Raw genomic sequence first — 17272 nt, 5'->3', positions numbered from 1 at the left:
TTATCTCTTTAGAAACATATATCATTATGCTTTAAGGATATCAGTTTAAGTCCAGTTTTATAGCCGGTAGTCAATGAAATCCATCAGCTCCTCAACTTCTTTTAGTGATTTGTGTCAAACAAGCTCAGTTCTTATCACGTGATGAAAATTATAACTGTGGCAATAAAACAAAAGCAGAAGGCTGTGCTTGGGATGCAGCAGAATCAAGATCAGACATGGGAGAGTGGAAGTGTGAGGCCCTGGATTTTAATCCCTCAGTGAAGTTCTGATACCATTTAGAGACTGAACTTCTATTTATTTGATTGAGGCTGGATTTCACTTAAAACCTACATATGTGAAGGGATTTAACTAGCAGTGTGTCTGATCCACAGGTGGGTTGGTTGGAGCTTAGCACAGAGATCTGTGGCCTGTGCCCCTTTCTAATTTTTGTTCTTTGTGATCTTCTTTTGCAGTGGGAGGCATTTACACTGTGATCCAGACAAAAGCCAAAACCACAGCAGATGAATGGGGTGAAAACTATTTCCTGATTGGCCCCTATTTTGAGCAGAATGTGAAGACTCAGGTGGAATTTTCTGAACCTCCAAACCCTGCAGTTAAGAAGGCAATGGACACCATGAAAAGCCAAGGGTGTCAGGTAAATCAGATGTGCTGCTGCTTCCCAGGGCAACAAATCTGACTCTGAGGAGATTAAAGTTTGGGTTAATGCTCTTGTCGTTCCACTTGACACAGCAGTCCTGGTCAATGTCACAATGGGAAAGGCTTGGAATCCACTGTTAGAACAGCAGAGTCAATTCATTAAAGGTTATTTTTGAGGAAGAACCAGTTCATCCAATTAGGGGTTTTAACAGTCATTTATCTGCAAGGCTGCTTAATTGGATTAATGACTTATTTATCTGGTCTCTAAGTACGGTGAGATTTTATTAGATATAATATGACCTTACTTTGAGCCCCTTTCACATTCTTGCATGGGAGTGAGAAGAGTGTTCCATTAGCTCTCAATTTTTCCAACGTATACCAGAATATTGAGCTGAAAACCAGAAAAGGACTTGAGAAAAGCACTGAGGTGGCAAAGGATCCACTTCCTCAGTTCAGCGCTACCAGCTGTCAGTTCCCTGGGAAGAGAGGTTAAACCACAACACAAAAAGTGGATTCATCTCCCTTTCCAACATGATTTTTAACAGTGTTTTCTGTGACTCAGTTTCTGCAACACTAAAGTAGAAATAAATTTCTTTCTCTAAAGATTATCTGCTAAAAGAAATAGATTATCTGCTGTGTTGATGGGCAGTTACTAAGCTGCAAGCAGCTTTGCTTACCTGAAAATGGGTGGAAGGTAACTCATACTAAATTTGACCTCCTTTCTTTAAGTCCTCATCAGAGATGTAGAACTTGCCTGCACTCTGACTCAGTGTTGAGTCCCTCAGAGGTGCCAGTTTGCAGGAGGAAAAATTGTCTGCTCGTAATGTGTGTTGAACAGATGTGGAGAGCATCGAGAGGCAGCCGCAGGGAAACATTCTTATTGCTGCCGAGGGGATTGACACACTTCAGTGTAGAAATTCCTAAAGTTCTTGGGCTGCCACCAGCTGTGGCACTGGCAGTGTGTTGTCTCCCTTAGTAAGAGCAGTTGTGCTGTTCCTAGGATGTCATGCCCTGTTATGCAGATGTCTTTTGTTGGATGAGTATGTGCTACAGCTTGGGAGAGTGTCCTTTGGGGATACTGACAGTGATGCTTGCATTGGACAGATTCACACTGAAAGGTCCAATCTGCCATTTCTTATCTTTATCAGATAGGTGATGGATCACGTTTTCCATGTTGCCTCTGTAACACTCCTTTGTCTGGAAAACAGCTAAAGAGTTCTGGGGCAGATTGATTGCAATGCTTTATGTTGTTCCAGCAATGCATGCAACTTAGGCACCTCTGCCAGCCCAACATGTGCATGGTGCTGCTGGAGTGTTCATACACAGCAGCAAATCTGTCCCAGGGACGTCAAATATAGCTTTGATCTCCAATAATGACGCTCTAGTTTCCAGGAGCTGCACTTATCCTATTAACATTTATGTCTGGATTTTGCTTATGCAGCACAATGGATGGTTTTAAACCAGGGGACCTAGGAATGCCTCCAAACTTCTCAGGTCAGGTGTGTTCCTTGCCACAACCTGACCACGCATTTAGATGAAGTCTGGCTTCCCTGCTTTTTAACCTCATTTTCCTGAATAGCAAATCTGGACAGTCTGAAATAAATACATGAGGAGTGAAAAGAAGCAAACCCATTTTTGTTATGCCTTCTACTTTTTGTGAAAATGGGCCAAGAGCTTTTATCTTACCTGTTTTCAAGACATGACCTCTCTTCAGCTCTTTTTAGCATCAGGGCTGGGTTCAACCCCCGAGGTCCCAGCTGTTTTGATGGCAGATTTAATGTGAAATAATTTGACTTTGCAGACTGTAGTGTGGGCCCAGCTGTGTTGGGCAGGCCAGAGAGGGCAGTGAAGTTGTAAATTCTCTTAGAAATGTTTAACTTTGTGGAGACAAAGCAGGAAAGCTGCATTTTTAGCCTGATGTGATTTTAGGTACTGAGATACCTTCTGATTGATCTTTCCACTCTTTCAAATGGAAGTGGAATCCATCCCCTCTGTGCTGCTTGGGAAGAAGGAAGAAATGTCATGGTAGATACAGGCACCAAGCATCAGTCCTACAAAACCTCTCCTCAGGGATCTAGCATGGATAGCAAAAGACTTCAGACAAATATGAGTGAAAGAAAATAATAGTTTTAAAATAAGAACAGAAGTGGCATAGATACTTCAATAAGAAGACCTCATTATTCAAGCAAGTGCAGTCTTCCAACCTTTTTTATTTTCTTTGATGGAAAAGAAGTTACTATTGCAATAAAAATATAAAATGAAAGTCTTAAAAATAAAATGTCCCTATCAATTATAGTTGCCTTTGCTTCAGTATTACTCCATGTATTTTGGAAGGAAAACTGCAAGTCCTGGGTATGTAGGATTGTGAACACACATTCTTTGTGGGAAATACTTCAGATTTGATGCATGAAGATCATTGTGCGAACTGGCCTTTACATTCACTTTAACATTTTCTTTCTGTGCTTCTCATCCTTGCCTCTTTCCCATAGGTCTTTTTTGGAAGATGGCTGATAGAGGGCAGCCCATATGTCATACTGTTTGATATAGGATCAGCAGCTTGGAACCTGGACAAGTGGAAAGGTGAATTTTGGGAAGTCAGCAACATAGGGATCCCTTTTCATGACCGAGAAGCCAACGATGCTGTGATTTTTGGATCATTAACAGCCTGGTTTTTGAAAGAGGTACAGTTTTTAAATCTAGAAATTTGCAGACCAAAACCACCTTGGGATGTGGTTCCTATTCTCCAGTTTGAAAACTAAGATTTTTGGGAAGTTGATCTCAATGTAGATCAAATCTGTATTTAAAACTTAAACGTTAAGTGGTCATTTAGCTATATTTTTCCAGAAGAAGGGCAGTGGGGCTGCCCAGTGTGGAGTCTGAGTGACTGTGATTGCCAGAACCCTCTGACACTCTAGAAAAGAGTCTGTTCTGAGGGATTAGAGAGGAACACGTTTTCTTGGGTTGAGGATTAGGGCTGATGGAAATCAAGGTACATGATGGACAGGATAATGTAAGTTTCATATATTTCTATTTTCAGCTTTCCTGTCAGTTTGATGACAAGCCCAATATAATTGCCCACTTCCACGAGTGGCAGGCAGGAGTGGGTCTAATCCTGTCTCGATCACAGAAACTTCCTGTCGCCACAATTTTTACTACCCACGCAACTCTGCTTGGGAGATACTTGTGTGCAGCCAGTCTTGACTTTTACAACAATCTGGACCAGGTAAGAGACATTTATCTCATTCTTCTCTTATTTTTAGCTGATAATCTCCTGACTCCCTTTCTGTTTACTGTGTTAGACCATTTATTGTGTTTTCTGTCTCGTGTGATCACTTATGACTGACCCACAGCTGGTTGTTGATTGCAGAGCATGAGAAATAATAACATCATGAGGAATCTAGGCATGAGTGCCTTTGTGTTACCTGACAGGTCTGAAAGCTCAGTGGAGAGTTGTAAAACCTATTCAACTCTAGCCAACATCTGACCCTTCAGGTGCAACCTCACAACAGTCCTACTTAATGTAACACTGCAGCAAAAATAACCAATAACCCTCCTCATGGAAAAATACCCTGGAATTGCAGTGGGGGATGGTTTATTAGAGTTTTTCCCCCCAGTCTGCTTCATAATTTTTACAAACCATAGTAACTCCTAATCTGTAGGTTAGGTTAGGCCTAATTTGTAACTGGCAAATGTAGAAAGTATTTTCTGAGTTCAAAAGACCCAGATGTGTTTCTTGGAATCTGTATAAATTGTCTTTTGGCTTTGATTTTCACTGTTCTCTTTCCACTCAGAGCATAACACAAGCCAATGTTTTAAGGACCCAAATGTTTTTAGCACTGCCCTCATGGGGGTACTTTGCCTGATCTGGGATTTCTCATGTGGTCTCAGACAAACCTGAATTCAAGAGGTTTTTCTATTCCAGCACTTAATGGAAGTAGAGGTAGATAAAAGAACCACATTGTTCCTGCACTTCTTTGGCTAAAATCACTGAAGAAAATACATGATTGGTAATTTTCAGTTGGATGTTGGAAGCTTGACACGCTGGGGAACACAGAAACAGGGAATCATGGAATGATTTGGGAATTTTTTTTGTAAACATCATCTCATTCCAACCCCTGCCATGGGCAGGGACACTTTCCACTATCCCAGGTTGCTCAGAGCCCCATCCAACCTGGCCTTGGACACTGCCAGAGATGGGGCAGCCACAGCTTCTCTGGGCACCCTGTGCCAGGGCCTCACTACTCTCACAGGGAACAATTATTCATCATATCCAATCTAAACTTCTTCTCTGTCAGTGTGAAGCCATTCCTCCTCTATCTGTCGCTCCAAGCCCTTGTAAATCATCCCTCCTAGTCTCCAAAGTTAGTTATGGTTGTTAGGTGCATTAATAAGGCTGCATGAATATCACAGTCCTGCCGTGTAGGAGTCCAGACATTCCTGCTCCCTCAGAGTCTCTTTATGTGTGTATATGCATAATGTAGAATGGTTTGTTTTGATTGTGGTTAATTGAGTAAGCTGCAAGCAGTCTGGAAAGTTGTCTTTCTTTTTCCTCAAAGCAGCTGTTTTTTTCTCTTCATGATCACTTTTGGGGGCCTCACCCTTGTCTGTGTACTCAAAAGAAAAGCTAATGATTTCACATCTGAGGCAACCTGCAAAGTTTCATGTATTTATAAACTGGCCACAGTGTTAATATAATTTTTTTTCTGTTCACACATGACATGGACACCTTTATGTGTGAAGGCACTGTCCCTCGTGCAAAGTCTCACAAATCCCATTGGTAACCATCAGCTATGTCACAAATACAGAAATGTCTATTCAGATTTTATCGAAGAATATGTGGAATTCAACACAAGTATCAATTTTGGATATTATTCTAAATGGCTGTAAATAATATTTAAGGGAAGAAAAATGTGGGTTTCTAGGCTGTAAAGCTTTATACCCTCTGTGGGTTGACATTTAAAAGTACTAATACAGCAAATTATGTCAAGCTGTAATACAAAACATTGTTTAATATTTCTGTATGGTGCTAAAACTCTTCCTGGGAAAATTAACTATCTTAATGGGGACTTCTTTGGCTGTGAAAAGGTCACCTTGGCCCAAAAGTCAGTTGAGACACAAGGGGTTGATCTCGAATATCCTAATTAAATAACAGAGAACTCGATCTTCAGATATATTCTTGTTGTTGCCTTCTAGCATCAAACTGTTTAGGTCAAGCAAGCAATTTGTCATTGAAGAAGATTATTTAGGGCTTCCTGTTGTTTAATCTTTAGAAAAAGCAATATCTTTTTAGAGCATTTCACGCCCTCCCACCCAAAATAAAATAGCTGGGTTTCCTGTTTCAGTGCTGTTGCATAAATGTTTTCCTTTGAAGTATAATGAAGTTCTCAATTTGACCAGTGTTTCACAGCTAGAGCACAGTTCCCAGCAGGCAGCAACTGAGATGGGGGCAAAGATGCAGCTGCAGGATGTGTTGTGTCACAGGAAAATGGCTGCAGCACAGAATGAAAGTGCGTGGCCGTACTGTGCCTAGACACAATCAGCATGCACAGCTCACACAGAGAAAAGAGGAAACCTCATGTCTTTGTTCTGAGTCCCCAGCACAGTCCACAGAATGCTGAGTTAGGATGCCTGGTAGATGATTCTACACTGCCCACACAGCGCAGAACTCTCCCACTGCACTGTCAAACCATCCCCAAAGATAAGCAGGGCTAGAAGATGCAAGATCAGTAGAGTCCTGAGATGCAGGCTACCAAAACTCCCTGTTTCATGAGCTGAGAGCACATGTCAGCTTGTGATCTGTAAGAGGACATTTTCTGGGGGACTGCAAACCCAGTCAACCTAGTGGAGGAGAGCTGTGGATGTCTGGGAGATGGGAGGGTGCTTTATGGATGTCAGACTGTAGTGTTGTGTGAGTCCTGACCTTCTCCTGAGCCGTCTGCTCTTTGCCTCAGTCAGAGATGGGATCCTGGTTCTTAGGCAGCATTACAGCTTAGCAACTGGCCATAGCACTCAGGGCTGTGCTTTAATTGACAAGGTGGTGATTGGCCAAAGGTTGGACTCCGTGATCTTGGAAGTCTTCTCCAGCCTTAATGATTCTATGATTAAGGTTTGAGCTTACACAGTTCTTCTGTTCTTACAGTTTTAACTCAGTTCATCTGGAGTGGCTGGAATGTATCTCTCTCTGCTCCAGTGAGAACCTGGGTGTTAAAGTGTTAGCAGGTGCTCAGGAGCACAGTGACCACCAGAAACAACACTGTCATGTTATTTAGTGCATATTTTAATACCTGGATTCACATTTAATTCACTCTCATCCTGGAGAAAGGAAGGGAGGGAAAACCAAAAGAACAAAACAGGGGGTGACACGTACAGTAACTGGCAATGTCTTTAGTTACTCTTAATTATTTGAAGAACCCTGGATAGATGACTAAGGCAAGGACTGCTCAGTAAACCTATGGGCTGCTGGCTTGAACTCTTCCAAACTCAACACTTCTTAATTTCAGTAAGAAGCAGGGCTTGTTGTGAGTTGGATTCCCAAAAGAAGTTTAAGAACTTTTGTATGTCTAAATAGTCCAACCAACAGGGCATTATCCCATTATCTCCATGCCCAGTGTAGCTTTTACATTGGTGCGTGAGATTGTGTTTGTTGCCATGATAAACCAAAATTGCTAAAAGTTAGGAATTTCTGTGAGAAAAAAAATCTCTGAGTCTGTGGAGCCTTTCTCTCTTCAGGAGGAATTGGCTTCTCAGCTGAAGATTGAGAATGTTAATCTGTTATTGTTTTCCCCATTGTTTAAGGGGACTGATTTAGTTTGTTTGTTTTGCATGGGGATTTTTTGGTATCCTTTCATCCCTCTAGAGTTTTAAATAGACCAGCACCTTTCATAAACTGTCTGAGACACAGATGATCCAGACAAGTTCCTAGGTGAATAGACAACCCATTTTGGGAAATGATTTAACCTGGAATTTCATCTGAGAGGTCATAATCTGAAATGATTTTTGGGCTCACTGGCCTGGCATAATGGAGAAGTTTGTATGCTTCAGCCTCTGATGATTCTTGCTAAAAAAAGTGCTTTTTGAGTTTTATGGGAAAAGTATTCTAAGGAGAAGGAAAAAAAGGTTAGTCATAATCTTCATTGCCTTTTTCCTTAGGTTGCCCTGCTGATGTGTAAAACTTGTGTTTAGAGCTTGGAACATTTTCATTCAGCTCATGCAGGTGCAGCTGAATCCCGTTTGCAAAGTGGTGGAAAATCCTGTCCTGAGAAGTCTAAAAGGAAAAGTACTAAAAATCCCAATGAAAATGAATAGTTCAAGAGCTTTTTTTGCTGAGGATATCTCACTCCACTTAGTGTTGTACTGTCCAGTTTGTCACTGAGCCCACTGTTACACAAAGCTAATCCACTTTGTCAGCAGAGCAGCTGATGGAAATCTGATTTAAGCCAGGAAGTGTAAATTTCATTCTCTTTTGGCCTGGCAGAGCTATACCAGAATGAAAGTTCTCTTTGCACAAGGCAACTGTAAATTTGATGTAAGCTGGATTAAGGCAGTAGTTCTTACCTAATTCAGGCAGCGGCAGCCAGTGAGATTATGCTGGAAACAAAACTGTTTCCATTCTACCTTCTAGTAGGTAAAGAATTTGGACTTCAAACTAGTCTCTGACTGTTCCTTGCTCCTGCAGAATCTCTTTGAACTTGACTGTACCACTGTTTTAAAAGACCAAGAGAGATTATTTCATTCTTTGTTTGAAATCCTCATGTATCAAACCTGTACCTTTTATTTGAGTTACAAATTATCCACTCTTGAGGTAAGGTTTGAATGGTGAGGGTAGTCTTTCTTATTTTTGCAAAGGTGTCATAATTTTTTTTTTTTTTAGGAAAATTACATATATTAATTCAAGTTTGAATTTGTATTGGTTTAAATTCTGTTGGTTTTAACCATACTTTTTTTTTTTTTTCCCATTAGGGAAGTATAGCCTAATATCAGTATCTAGAGATTCTTTGTAGACTGTGACAAATAATTTGTCTTTCTTTCAGACAAGTATTTAGATGGCTAACAGTCCTTTCTCTATTTCCACTCTCAAATGATTCTTGTGTCTTGGAAATACTTTGCAATTCTTTATAATTTTGAAGTAGGAATGGCTGATTTGGCTTTACTACTTCAGTGAGTGTTTCCAGAAGAAACATAACTGCTTAATATTCTCTTCTTTTTCTTTCAAAGCTCATCTTAGCTGTCTTAATCAGAATGTCATGCTGAGAGGCTCAGTGATTACCTGCAGTGTCCCCTAACATGCTGAATTTTAAGAAATGAATGAGATGTTATGCTCATTGCATGGATCCATAGAAAAGACAGAAGAACCATAATTTTCCCTCAGAATTGCACTGCAATAAATGCAAATTTTACTCCAAAACATTACTACTGTGGAACATCTTCCTCTTTTGCTTTGAAATTGGAGTGGCCTTGTAAGGGAGTAATTTCCCCTTCTAATCCTTGCCATCTTGTAAATTCTTATAATCTGCTTGGTTTCTACCAGTCAGGGAAGGAGAGGATCCACCAATAAATCCACAGGGAAGTGGATATTGAAGTTGTTGGTCTTTAAATATCACTGAAATGGTTGGACTCAAGGATCTTAAGAGCCTCTTCTACCCTCAAGAGTTCTGTAAGCAGTTCATCTCACTTAGATTTTTTTTTCTCTTGATGCAGCTGTGATCTGTGGCTTTGGTAGTGCTGATAACAGCAAATGAACAAAAGCGGGCGTGACGCATGTCACGGGTATCTCGCTTTGCTCTGGCTGAGCACAAAGGATATGGAGCAGAGTTCACAGTGCCTGAGCTGGGCTGGACAGAGAGCAGGGCTCAGTGTTGAGCAGGGACAGTGGCTTGGGGATGAGGAGCTGCACTGGTGTCCTGCTGGTTGCAGCATATTGTCCCATGTCCCACAGTGCCTCTGACTCTGGAGATTGTCAGAGCAGGCTCAGCGGTCTTTGCACAGGACTAGGTGGGTTAAATTTGTCACCTGCACTGTCTCCTCAGTTAATTTTCATTTAACCTGCCCTTCAACTTGGCTAAGGCTCTTTTCTGAAGTCGCTTGTCTAGCCTGCTCAGAAGTGCACAGTTCTGACTCCACACTGAGGTCAAAAGTCAAGGTCTTACTTTACTGATTGGTGCTGGAAGCTGCTGGAGAGTGGGAGCAAATGAAATGTGAGAGCCCCGTGACCTCTGTTTGTACTTCCTAATAGATGAGGAATTGAGTACCTGTACAAAAATTTGCCAAAAGTCCCACAAGCATATGAAAAATAAAATACTTCCCATTTATAAAAGATGGAAAAATGAATAGCAGTGAAGAAATAAGCACCGATATGTGTTAAATATGTAAAGTCTTTCCATGCAACCAAAGAAATAAAAGCTAACTAGAAATAAGTCCTAGTGCTTCAAATCTTTTTAGGAACCTTTGTCCAGCAGTGTTACAGGGAGAATTTATCTACAGTTTGTGACCATGTCCCAAATTTAATTTTTAATTACATTTTGTAATTAAAATGCATTCTTGCTAAGAAGGGGAAAAGAAAATAAAAGCGTTTTGATGTTTGACCAGCTATTTGTTTGCTAGCAATTTCAAAAGTATTTTTAATAGCAAGCCAGATGTGTTTGAAAATAATTGCATAGATCAGACTGTGGTTGTGCCATCCCATTCATGTGTTTGTCTAGCATGCTAAAGAACTGTCCCATTTTTTATCTTTTTTGCAGAGAATATTAGAACAATCAAATATGCAGTTTAGTGTAAGCCAAGCATGATGGTGTAGCACTATAAGGAGCCAAATGAATTTCCCTTTATTTTTCTGTTCTTTGTGCTCTTTCTACCCCTCGACTTCTGTGGCAAACAGGATGAATGTTCTAGAGGAAATATCATCCTTTGTATTTCATGCTCTAAAATTCTTATGGGTAATGCAGAAAATACGGTGTATGAGGATATAACTGAGAAATGGTATCAAAATATTCATATTATAATATTTATGTGGTAAATTGTATTTTGCAAATGTAGAAAAGCTCTTGATATAGAAGATCATCAATACCAAAATAAAGTATCTAGTTTCTTTGGAAGTTTTCAGCTGAGATTTTTCAAGAGTCCTCTTTTTTGGTCATACTAGGCTGGTTAGATTATCACTTTCAACTAACACAGTGGAAACCATTTTTCTCACTCTCACTAAGTAGTGTAGCAGTGCTTCAGAATTAAGGTGGATAAAAGCAATTAACTTTCTCAGCAAAGCAGTTGTGAGATATCTTTATATCCACATCTGTGTCTACACCTATCTAAGTGAAAATAAGAAGTTGTTTGCTTCACTCTAGTTCCCTGAAATTGTTCAGGTTGCATCAACTTTCTCACAGTATGTTCTGTACCAGCATTAAGCTTTGCAGGACAGGTCACAGTCTAAATAGCTTTGCTTCTGTCCAAGTTCTGAAGTGCTCAAAGCAACTGGCCAAGGCAGGGGTCACACAGTCCTAACTATAGAAAGTGCTGTCTGCCCTGCCTGATAAGGGTTAAATCTATTATGGTCAGTGAAGTTACACAGTCAAATGCAATCAAAGTCAGGCTGTGCAGCCAGCATTAGGCAGCGATCACGACAGAGCTCATTGAGAGTCATTGTCATCTCCATGGAACTCACACAGGCCATTGGGTGTCCATGCTGCTGACCTTAGGGGCTCAAGACTTCTGTTTCCAGAAGTGAAACATCATGGAAGACTAAGAGGATTGTGATTTAATTGACAGCACTGACACCTTTTTTAGACTACTTGTAGCGATTTTGCAGTGGACATTGTTAGTGAACATTTGAACCTTTAAGCGTGGGCTCAGGGGAATTGTGCATTTTCTTTGCATCAGGATAGGATAAACTCAGTTAAAAAAAAGGGTAGCTGCAAAATTTAAAGGTGATTTAGAAATACTTGGGTGTTTGCAATGTCTTACATCTGCCTCTAAAAATTAAGGGAGTTCAAACTGAAATATAAGAAGCAGCAAATAACAGTAGTAGAGTTGGAGGAAGAGCATCTCTGAGTGTCAAAAAAACCCTAATTTTCCATTTTCTTTTTTCTTTGGTATTTGTGACTAAGTCTTTATATCCTGCCTCTTCACCACAGCTCCATGTCTTTCTCACCTACTTGTGATTCCCACCATTCTACCAAGTCCCCAGGTTCTGTCCTCATCCCCATTCCTTTTTTCTTCTTTCCCAGCTACCAGCAACCTCTCTGCTCTCCCAGATTTTCCAACAAACCAGGGGAAGCTGAAACATGATACATTGCCAACCATCAGGCCAAATTCCACAGAGCCTTACCTTTCATGGGATCATTAATCTAGATTTCCTGCCACAGCTGAGCTGCCATTTTTCCAGGAACAAGCAGGATCTCGAGAGTTCTCTTGCTCTTTCAGCCTCTTTGAAGTTGATAAAATAATTCAAAAACCAGAAGGACAAAATACTAGTGTAATCACATAGTTCTCATTCCCTGGGGAAATGGAGCCTAGCAGGAGAAACCTTCCCTGATGGTGGTGTCACACTGGTGTCTGTTTTGTTTGTTTTGTTGTTGGACAGTTTGACATTGACAAGGAGGCTGGAGAGAGGCAGATTTACCATCGGTACTGTATGGAACGGGCATCTGTGCATTGTGCCCATGTGTTCACCACAGTCTCCCAGATCACAGCTACAGAAGCAGAACATATGCTTAAAAAAAGCCCTGGTAAGACCTGATTTTTTATTTTTTTTTTACTGTATTTCCTGCAAATGCTTGCATTTCCTTAGACTGAATGGACATAATAGAGACAGTTATGCAAACGTGAAGAGAAAGAACACATGCACAGGTGTGTCTGGCTATGCTGCAGGGATTAACCAATTTTCCATGGATGTTAGGCTTTTTTTTTTTGCCAGGACTCCTCAACTTCAGGAATTTTGTCTGTGGCAGGGTTTTCATGCTTTTAGAACTGAACCATGATAAACTTCATATAGATAAAATATTTTCTATTAGTTTGAACAATAGTTGTATGCCCAATAATTTGTCTGGTTTTCCTCTTGGTACTAGTCTCATAAAATATGAAGCTTAGAAACCTTGGCCTGTTCCATGCATAGATTTTGAGTAAGGTTGTGACCCCAGTTTGATGTGTTACCAAAATTATTTTAAAATCGTCTCAGTGCTTTATAGGGATAAACTCCAATACTCCATCTGCAGGTAAGCAGCATGAGGGAAAAACTACAAAACAGTTTTGGAGACTATTTAGCAGGTGTGTTTGTATCTTGGTTATTTTAAATATAACAATGCTCAAATTATTTTCTTGTTTTGGTTTGGGATTTTTTTGTGTTCATTTTTGAGGTTTTTTGTTTGTTGTTGGTTTGGGGTTTGGAGGTTTTTTTTGCTTACTCTTTGTAGAGTTATTGCTTGATTGCAGTGCTAATTATAGTTTGGGATTGTTATCCTGGTTAACTTCAACGCTTCAAACCACATTGTTGTTCCTAAACCCAAACAAAAGAGCTGTTCATGGAATCCTTTGCCTCATTCCTGACTAGCTGTCAGTAGGATGGTAGACTTAGATTATCTTTTTCATTGTATTTTAAGCATGAAAGTGATGTCTTATAAGTCACTGAAGTTCAGTCATTTGAACTGGGATATCTCTGGAAAGTCTTGATGTCTTTAAAGTGCAGAGCACTCTGAAAATCAGATTTTTGAAGCTTTTTTATATAGGCGTGAGGCTTCTCCCCACCACGGCTACCATTGAAAATCATAGTCTGTGTTTTGGGATTTTAGGAGACTGAAATGAATCTGAATCCAGTTTAATTTGGGGAAGAAAATCTCCAGACTGCTCACAGATAAAACATCAGTTGAAGCTGAAGAGAATTCCATGCACAGAGATTCACAGGCCTGAGCTTTTTGTGATTATTCTTGCAACTTTGAAGAAATCAAGTAAATATACTTAATATTTGGGTTAAAAAACTACTCACACGTCATGCTTCATGTTGACATAACTAGAAAGAAATTCAGTAGGAATTGTCACCCTAAATCCTAAGAGATTACTTTAGGTGGAAAGTATTTTCTGAGAGGAATAAGTATTTTAATAGTTGCTCTGAATCCAAGACAACAAATTAACTGTGCAGGAACCTATTATCAAACTCTATTCTCTCTGAAGTTTTGAAACCTGCATAGACATTGAATCCTTCAGTAGGTCACTGAACTTGAATTCTGTGAAGGAACATGAATACTGAAAGCATGTGTACATTTCTCCATCCACTTTAAAAATAAACCTTTGAAAGGAGGATGCTGAATTGGCGCAATTAACTTTTATTTGCATTTATTGAGACACAGATTTTGTAACCACATTGTTAGCTAAAAATAAGTCAGAAATGTGCTAAATTGAGCTGTCCCTGCTACTTCTCTTTAGCATCAAACTTGGATTATAATTTAAATTATAAATCTCATCACTTGGAAAAGTCCATTTAAAATGTAATAAACCTGATTTCATGGAGAACTTTAGCAGCAGGACAAAGGCCAATCTAAGCCTGACAGAATGACTGCTTGCATTATGCTGATCCCACTTGCTGCAGTTGTTATGTGATCAGCAGTTTATCAAACCATATTTGTCAAAAGCTTGAGTATCTTTGGTGTATCCAGCAAGATTCTGTAAGTGATGACATGTTATATTCTTGTGACTTGAAAACTGATGTTATGGGATTTCTAATGTTTTCAGTCAGATATGGAACGCATTTCTCATTAGTAGTAGAGAAGACTGAATCAAAATTCCAAGAGACTCAGATATCAATTGAGTTCTAGATCTAGACTTCCTGTTGCTATATATTTGATGGAAACTCTGAAAAAGTACAAGTCTGAAAGTTAGTGATCTATCAAGAGAAAATGTCATTCCGTGCTAATATTACTTAAATCAATGCCAGTTTCTTTCTTATAAATACAGAAGTCAAAACATTCTGATTTGACCTACTTGGGACAATTTTTCAAACAAAAAATGTCATTAATTTATTCAACAAGAACAACAACAACAAAGAACCCCAAAACAATTAGCATAGGGACCAAGCCCTCTTTCATCTCTTTATCCCTTACACATGTTTAAAATATTCCTGTATGTTGAGCAGAAATAGGGAACTGGGTTCTTTGGGCCACCACATGTGTCGTGCATCCCAAAGCCTTAAACAAGAGATGGATTGAGCCCCAATCCTCATGACAGAGTAAATGAAGTTGCAGTTAAACCAAAGGACATGGGAGTAGATTATATACAGGCTGCTGCTGGTGGGTGAGACTGTCCAAAACTCCCTGATAAATGAATGTGAGAGTGGAAGGAGGCTGGCCAGAAATACCCAGGGAAGGGATTCTTCCTGTATTGGGAAGACTTTGAGGTGTTTGGAGTCTCAAAGCTCTGTCCTGCATGAGTCAGTTCTTCCATGCAGAGCAAGAAACAGGTCAGGGAAGGGAGAAGGTGTGTTGTTGCTAAAGACAGTGGAGGATGTTTCTGCTCTGTTGCCTCCCTCCAGAGATCTTTGAGAGAATTCTTAAGTGCTGGGCAGGAGAAGGTAAAAGCACAAGTTTTCTCCTCAGGTCCTCCAAGACTGTTTCGTCATTGAAAACCAAATCTTAAGTACCTAACAAGTAAAGATTTCCTGATCTTTAGTTTCAAAAGTGCTGTTCCAGAAAGCTCCATCAAGACTTTTGCTATTTCATGGTTACTACTAAAGGTTATATTTTTATCTGTTGCAGTTTAACCTAGAGTGTTTGAGGACATTTTACAGGTGGAAATTTAATCAGAGATCACTTACATGGCAGGGAAACATATATTGCTGAAGCAGACTGTAACTTTCAAAGAAGTAATTAAAAATGGCTGTGGCATTTGCATAATATCAGGCAAGTACAAATTAGTATAGGTCTGTTTCAGTCAGTTGTGTTGCCATGAAACACATCTGCTGAGGAACTGGCCTTCCCTTTCATTTCCATTCATAACCCAGCTCAAAGGACAGAAAATGGTGTTCTTTCCATTTACTGGGACTGGATTTAGAGCAAGCCTTTGAACAGCTGCTGTGATATATGAGGAAGGCTAAGAGTGACTGAATTTCAGTGCCTGTACTCCATGTGTATCCCAAAACTCTACCTTTAAAATGCTGGAAATGGTCAAATGAACAACTTTTAATTGTAAGATCCTTTGGGATCTTGGAGGAGAGCAGCAGTAAAGTGTACTATTCCATGGCTATTTTTAGGAGAAATGCAACCTTAGAAAAAAAAAAAGAGGCTGTTTTATAAAGGTTTCTTGTATGCACCCTTTTTTGATAAATGCTCAGAAGTTTTGATAGAATGGATATCTCTTGTGCCATGCAGTAAACACGTGCAGCATAGCACAGTTTCTGCTTCCAAGGACTCTCAGTCTGCAGTGATAGAGCAGGCAACAGTGATATCAAGGATAAAGAGGTAAAGGGCAAGTTGCACAACAAACTTATGGCTCGATGGAGACATTACTGGAGTCTTGACAGGACAAAAGGGCGGGGTCTACCCAGTGCAGAGGACAGGTGAAAGCTGCTTTGATGCTGCAGACAGCAGAGAGCCACGTGCAAGGGCTTTGTGGAGGCAGTGCTGTTCCCTCCCCCTGAGTAACATAATGACATAACCTGTTCACATGAACTTGAGAGACACATTGGTTCTTTAAAGATTTCTCTGACTCTGAAGATGTCTACCTCTGCCTTTTCTCTACTTTTCCAGATGTTGTCACCCCAAATGGCTTGAACATTAAGAAATTTTCAGCAATGCATGAGTTTCAGAATTTGCATTCCATGTACAAGGCTAGGATCCAAGAGTTCATTCGAGGTCATTTCTATGGGTATGCTTTTACTTTTCAAACATTAGCAATGCTTGTCCAACGCTATTTAAAGCAAGAACCAAAGCAGGAGGACTAACAAGTACTTCATAGAGGAGTGGAAATGTTGAAACCACCTTATTCAAATATCTGTCTGGGATTTCTCAGTCAGAGGCTGAGGGAATTTCAGACACCAGATCTGATTCTGCTTAACAGATTGTGGTATCAGACAGCAGATCTTGATCTGTTTGTTATTTACCCAAAAAGCAGTTTGTCACAGTAAGATAGTCAATTTAAAGCACAGCAGAAAAGCCTCACTTTCATTTTTCTCTTGGGATAATAAGTTCCTCCAGAATAGAAAGCTGTTGTGTGTTTTGTTTGATTGTATCGTGAGAAATACTTTGTTCTTGTCTGTTTTCTTGCTTTCAGCCACCTTGACTTCGATCTTGACAAGACCTTGTTTTTCTTCATTGCTGGGAGATATGAGTTTTCCAACAAAGGAGCTGATATGTTTCTAGAAGCCTTATCAAGATTAAACTTTCTGCTGAGGGTAAGAAAACTTACACAGCTGTTGAAAGCATAGAGCTTATGCTCAAACTGACCATAGTGTGAAAATCACCTGCAAGAATTCCCTTTTAATACTCTGGTTTATAGGAAAGTAATTATGGGATACTCACAGTTTCCATAGGGCTCTCTTCCTGAACTATCAGAATATATAATGATTTCAGACAGTTTAAAAATAAATGATTGCATAGTTCAAGAAGTTAATCCATGGTTGCCTCCTTGGTTTTCAGAGAGAAATAATGAGTTTACCCTGATG

At 39.9% G+C, this 17272-nt stretch overlaps 1 protein-coding gene across 1 annotated transcript in view; it reads left to right on the top strand.

Annotated features, from left to right (window-relative positions):
* The window catches only part of GYS2 (glycogen synthase 2), a 43378-nt gene that overhangs the window by 9818 nt on the left and 16288 nt on the right, over positions 1-17272 (top strand). Inside the window, exons 2-7 of the mRNA XM_033057876.1 lie at positions 453-634; positions 3126-3317; positions 3674-3859; positions 12209-12353; positions 16359-16476; positions 16882-17002. Coding sequence (XP_032913767.1) covers positions 453-634; positions 3126-3317; positions 3674-3859; positions 12209-12353; positions 16359-16476; positions 16882-17002 — 944 coding nt within the window. The remainder of the gene's footprint in view (positions 1-452; positions 635-3125; positions 3318-3673; positions 3860-12208; positions 12354-16358; positions 16477-16881; positions 17003-17272) is intronic.

The sequence above is a fragment of the Catharus ustulatus genome, chromosome 4 (genome assembly GCF_009819885.2).
Source record: "Catharus ustulatus isolate bCatUst1 chromosome 4, bCatUst1.pri.v2, whole genome shotgun sequence".
NCBI lineage: Eukaryota > Metazoa > Chordata > Aves > Passeriformes > Turdidae > Catharus > Catharus ustulatus.
Note: the sequence above shows the minus strand (reverse complement) of the source record. Positions and strands in the feature narration are given on the sequence as shown.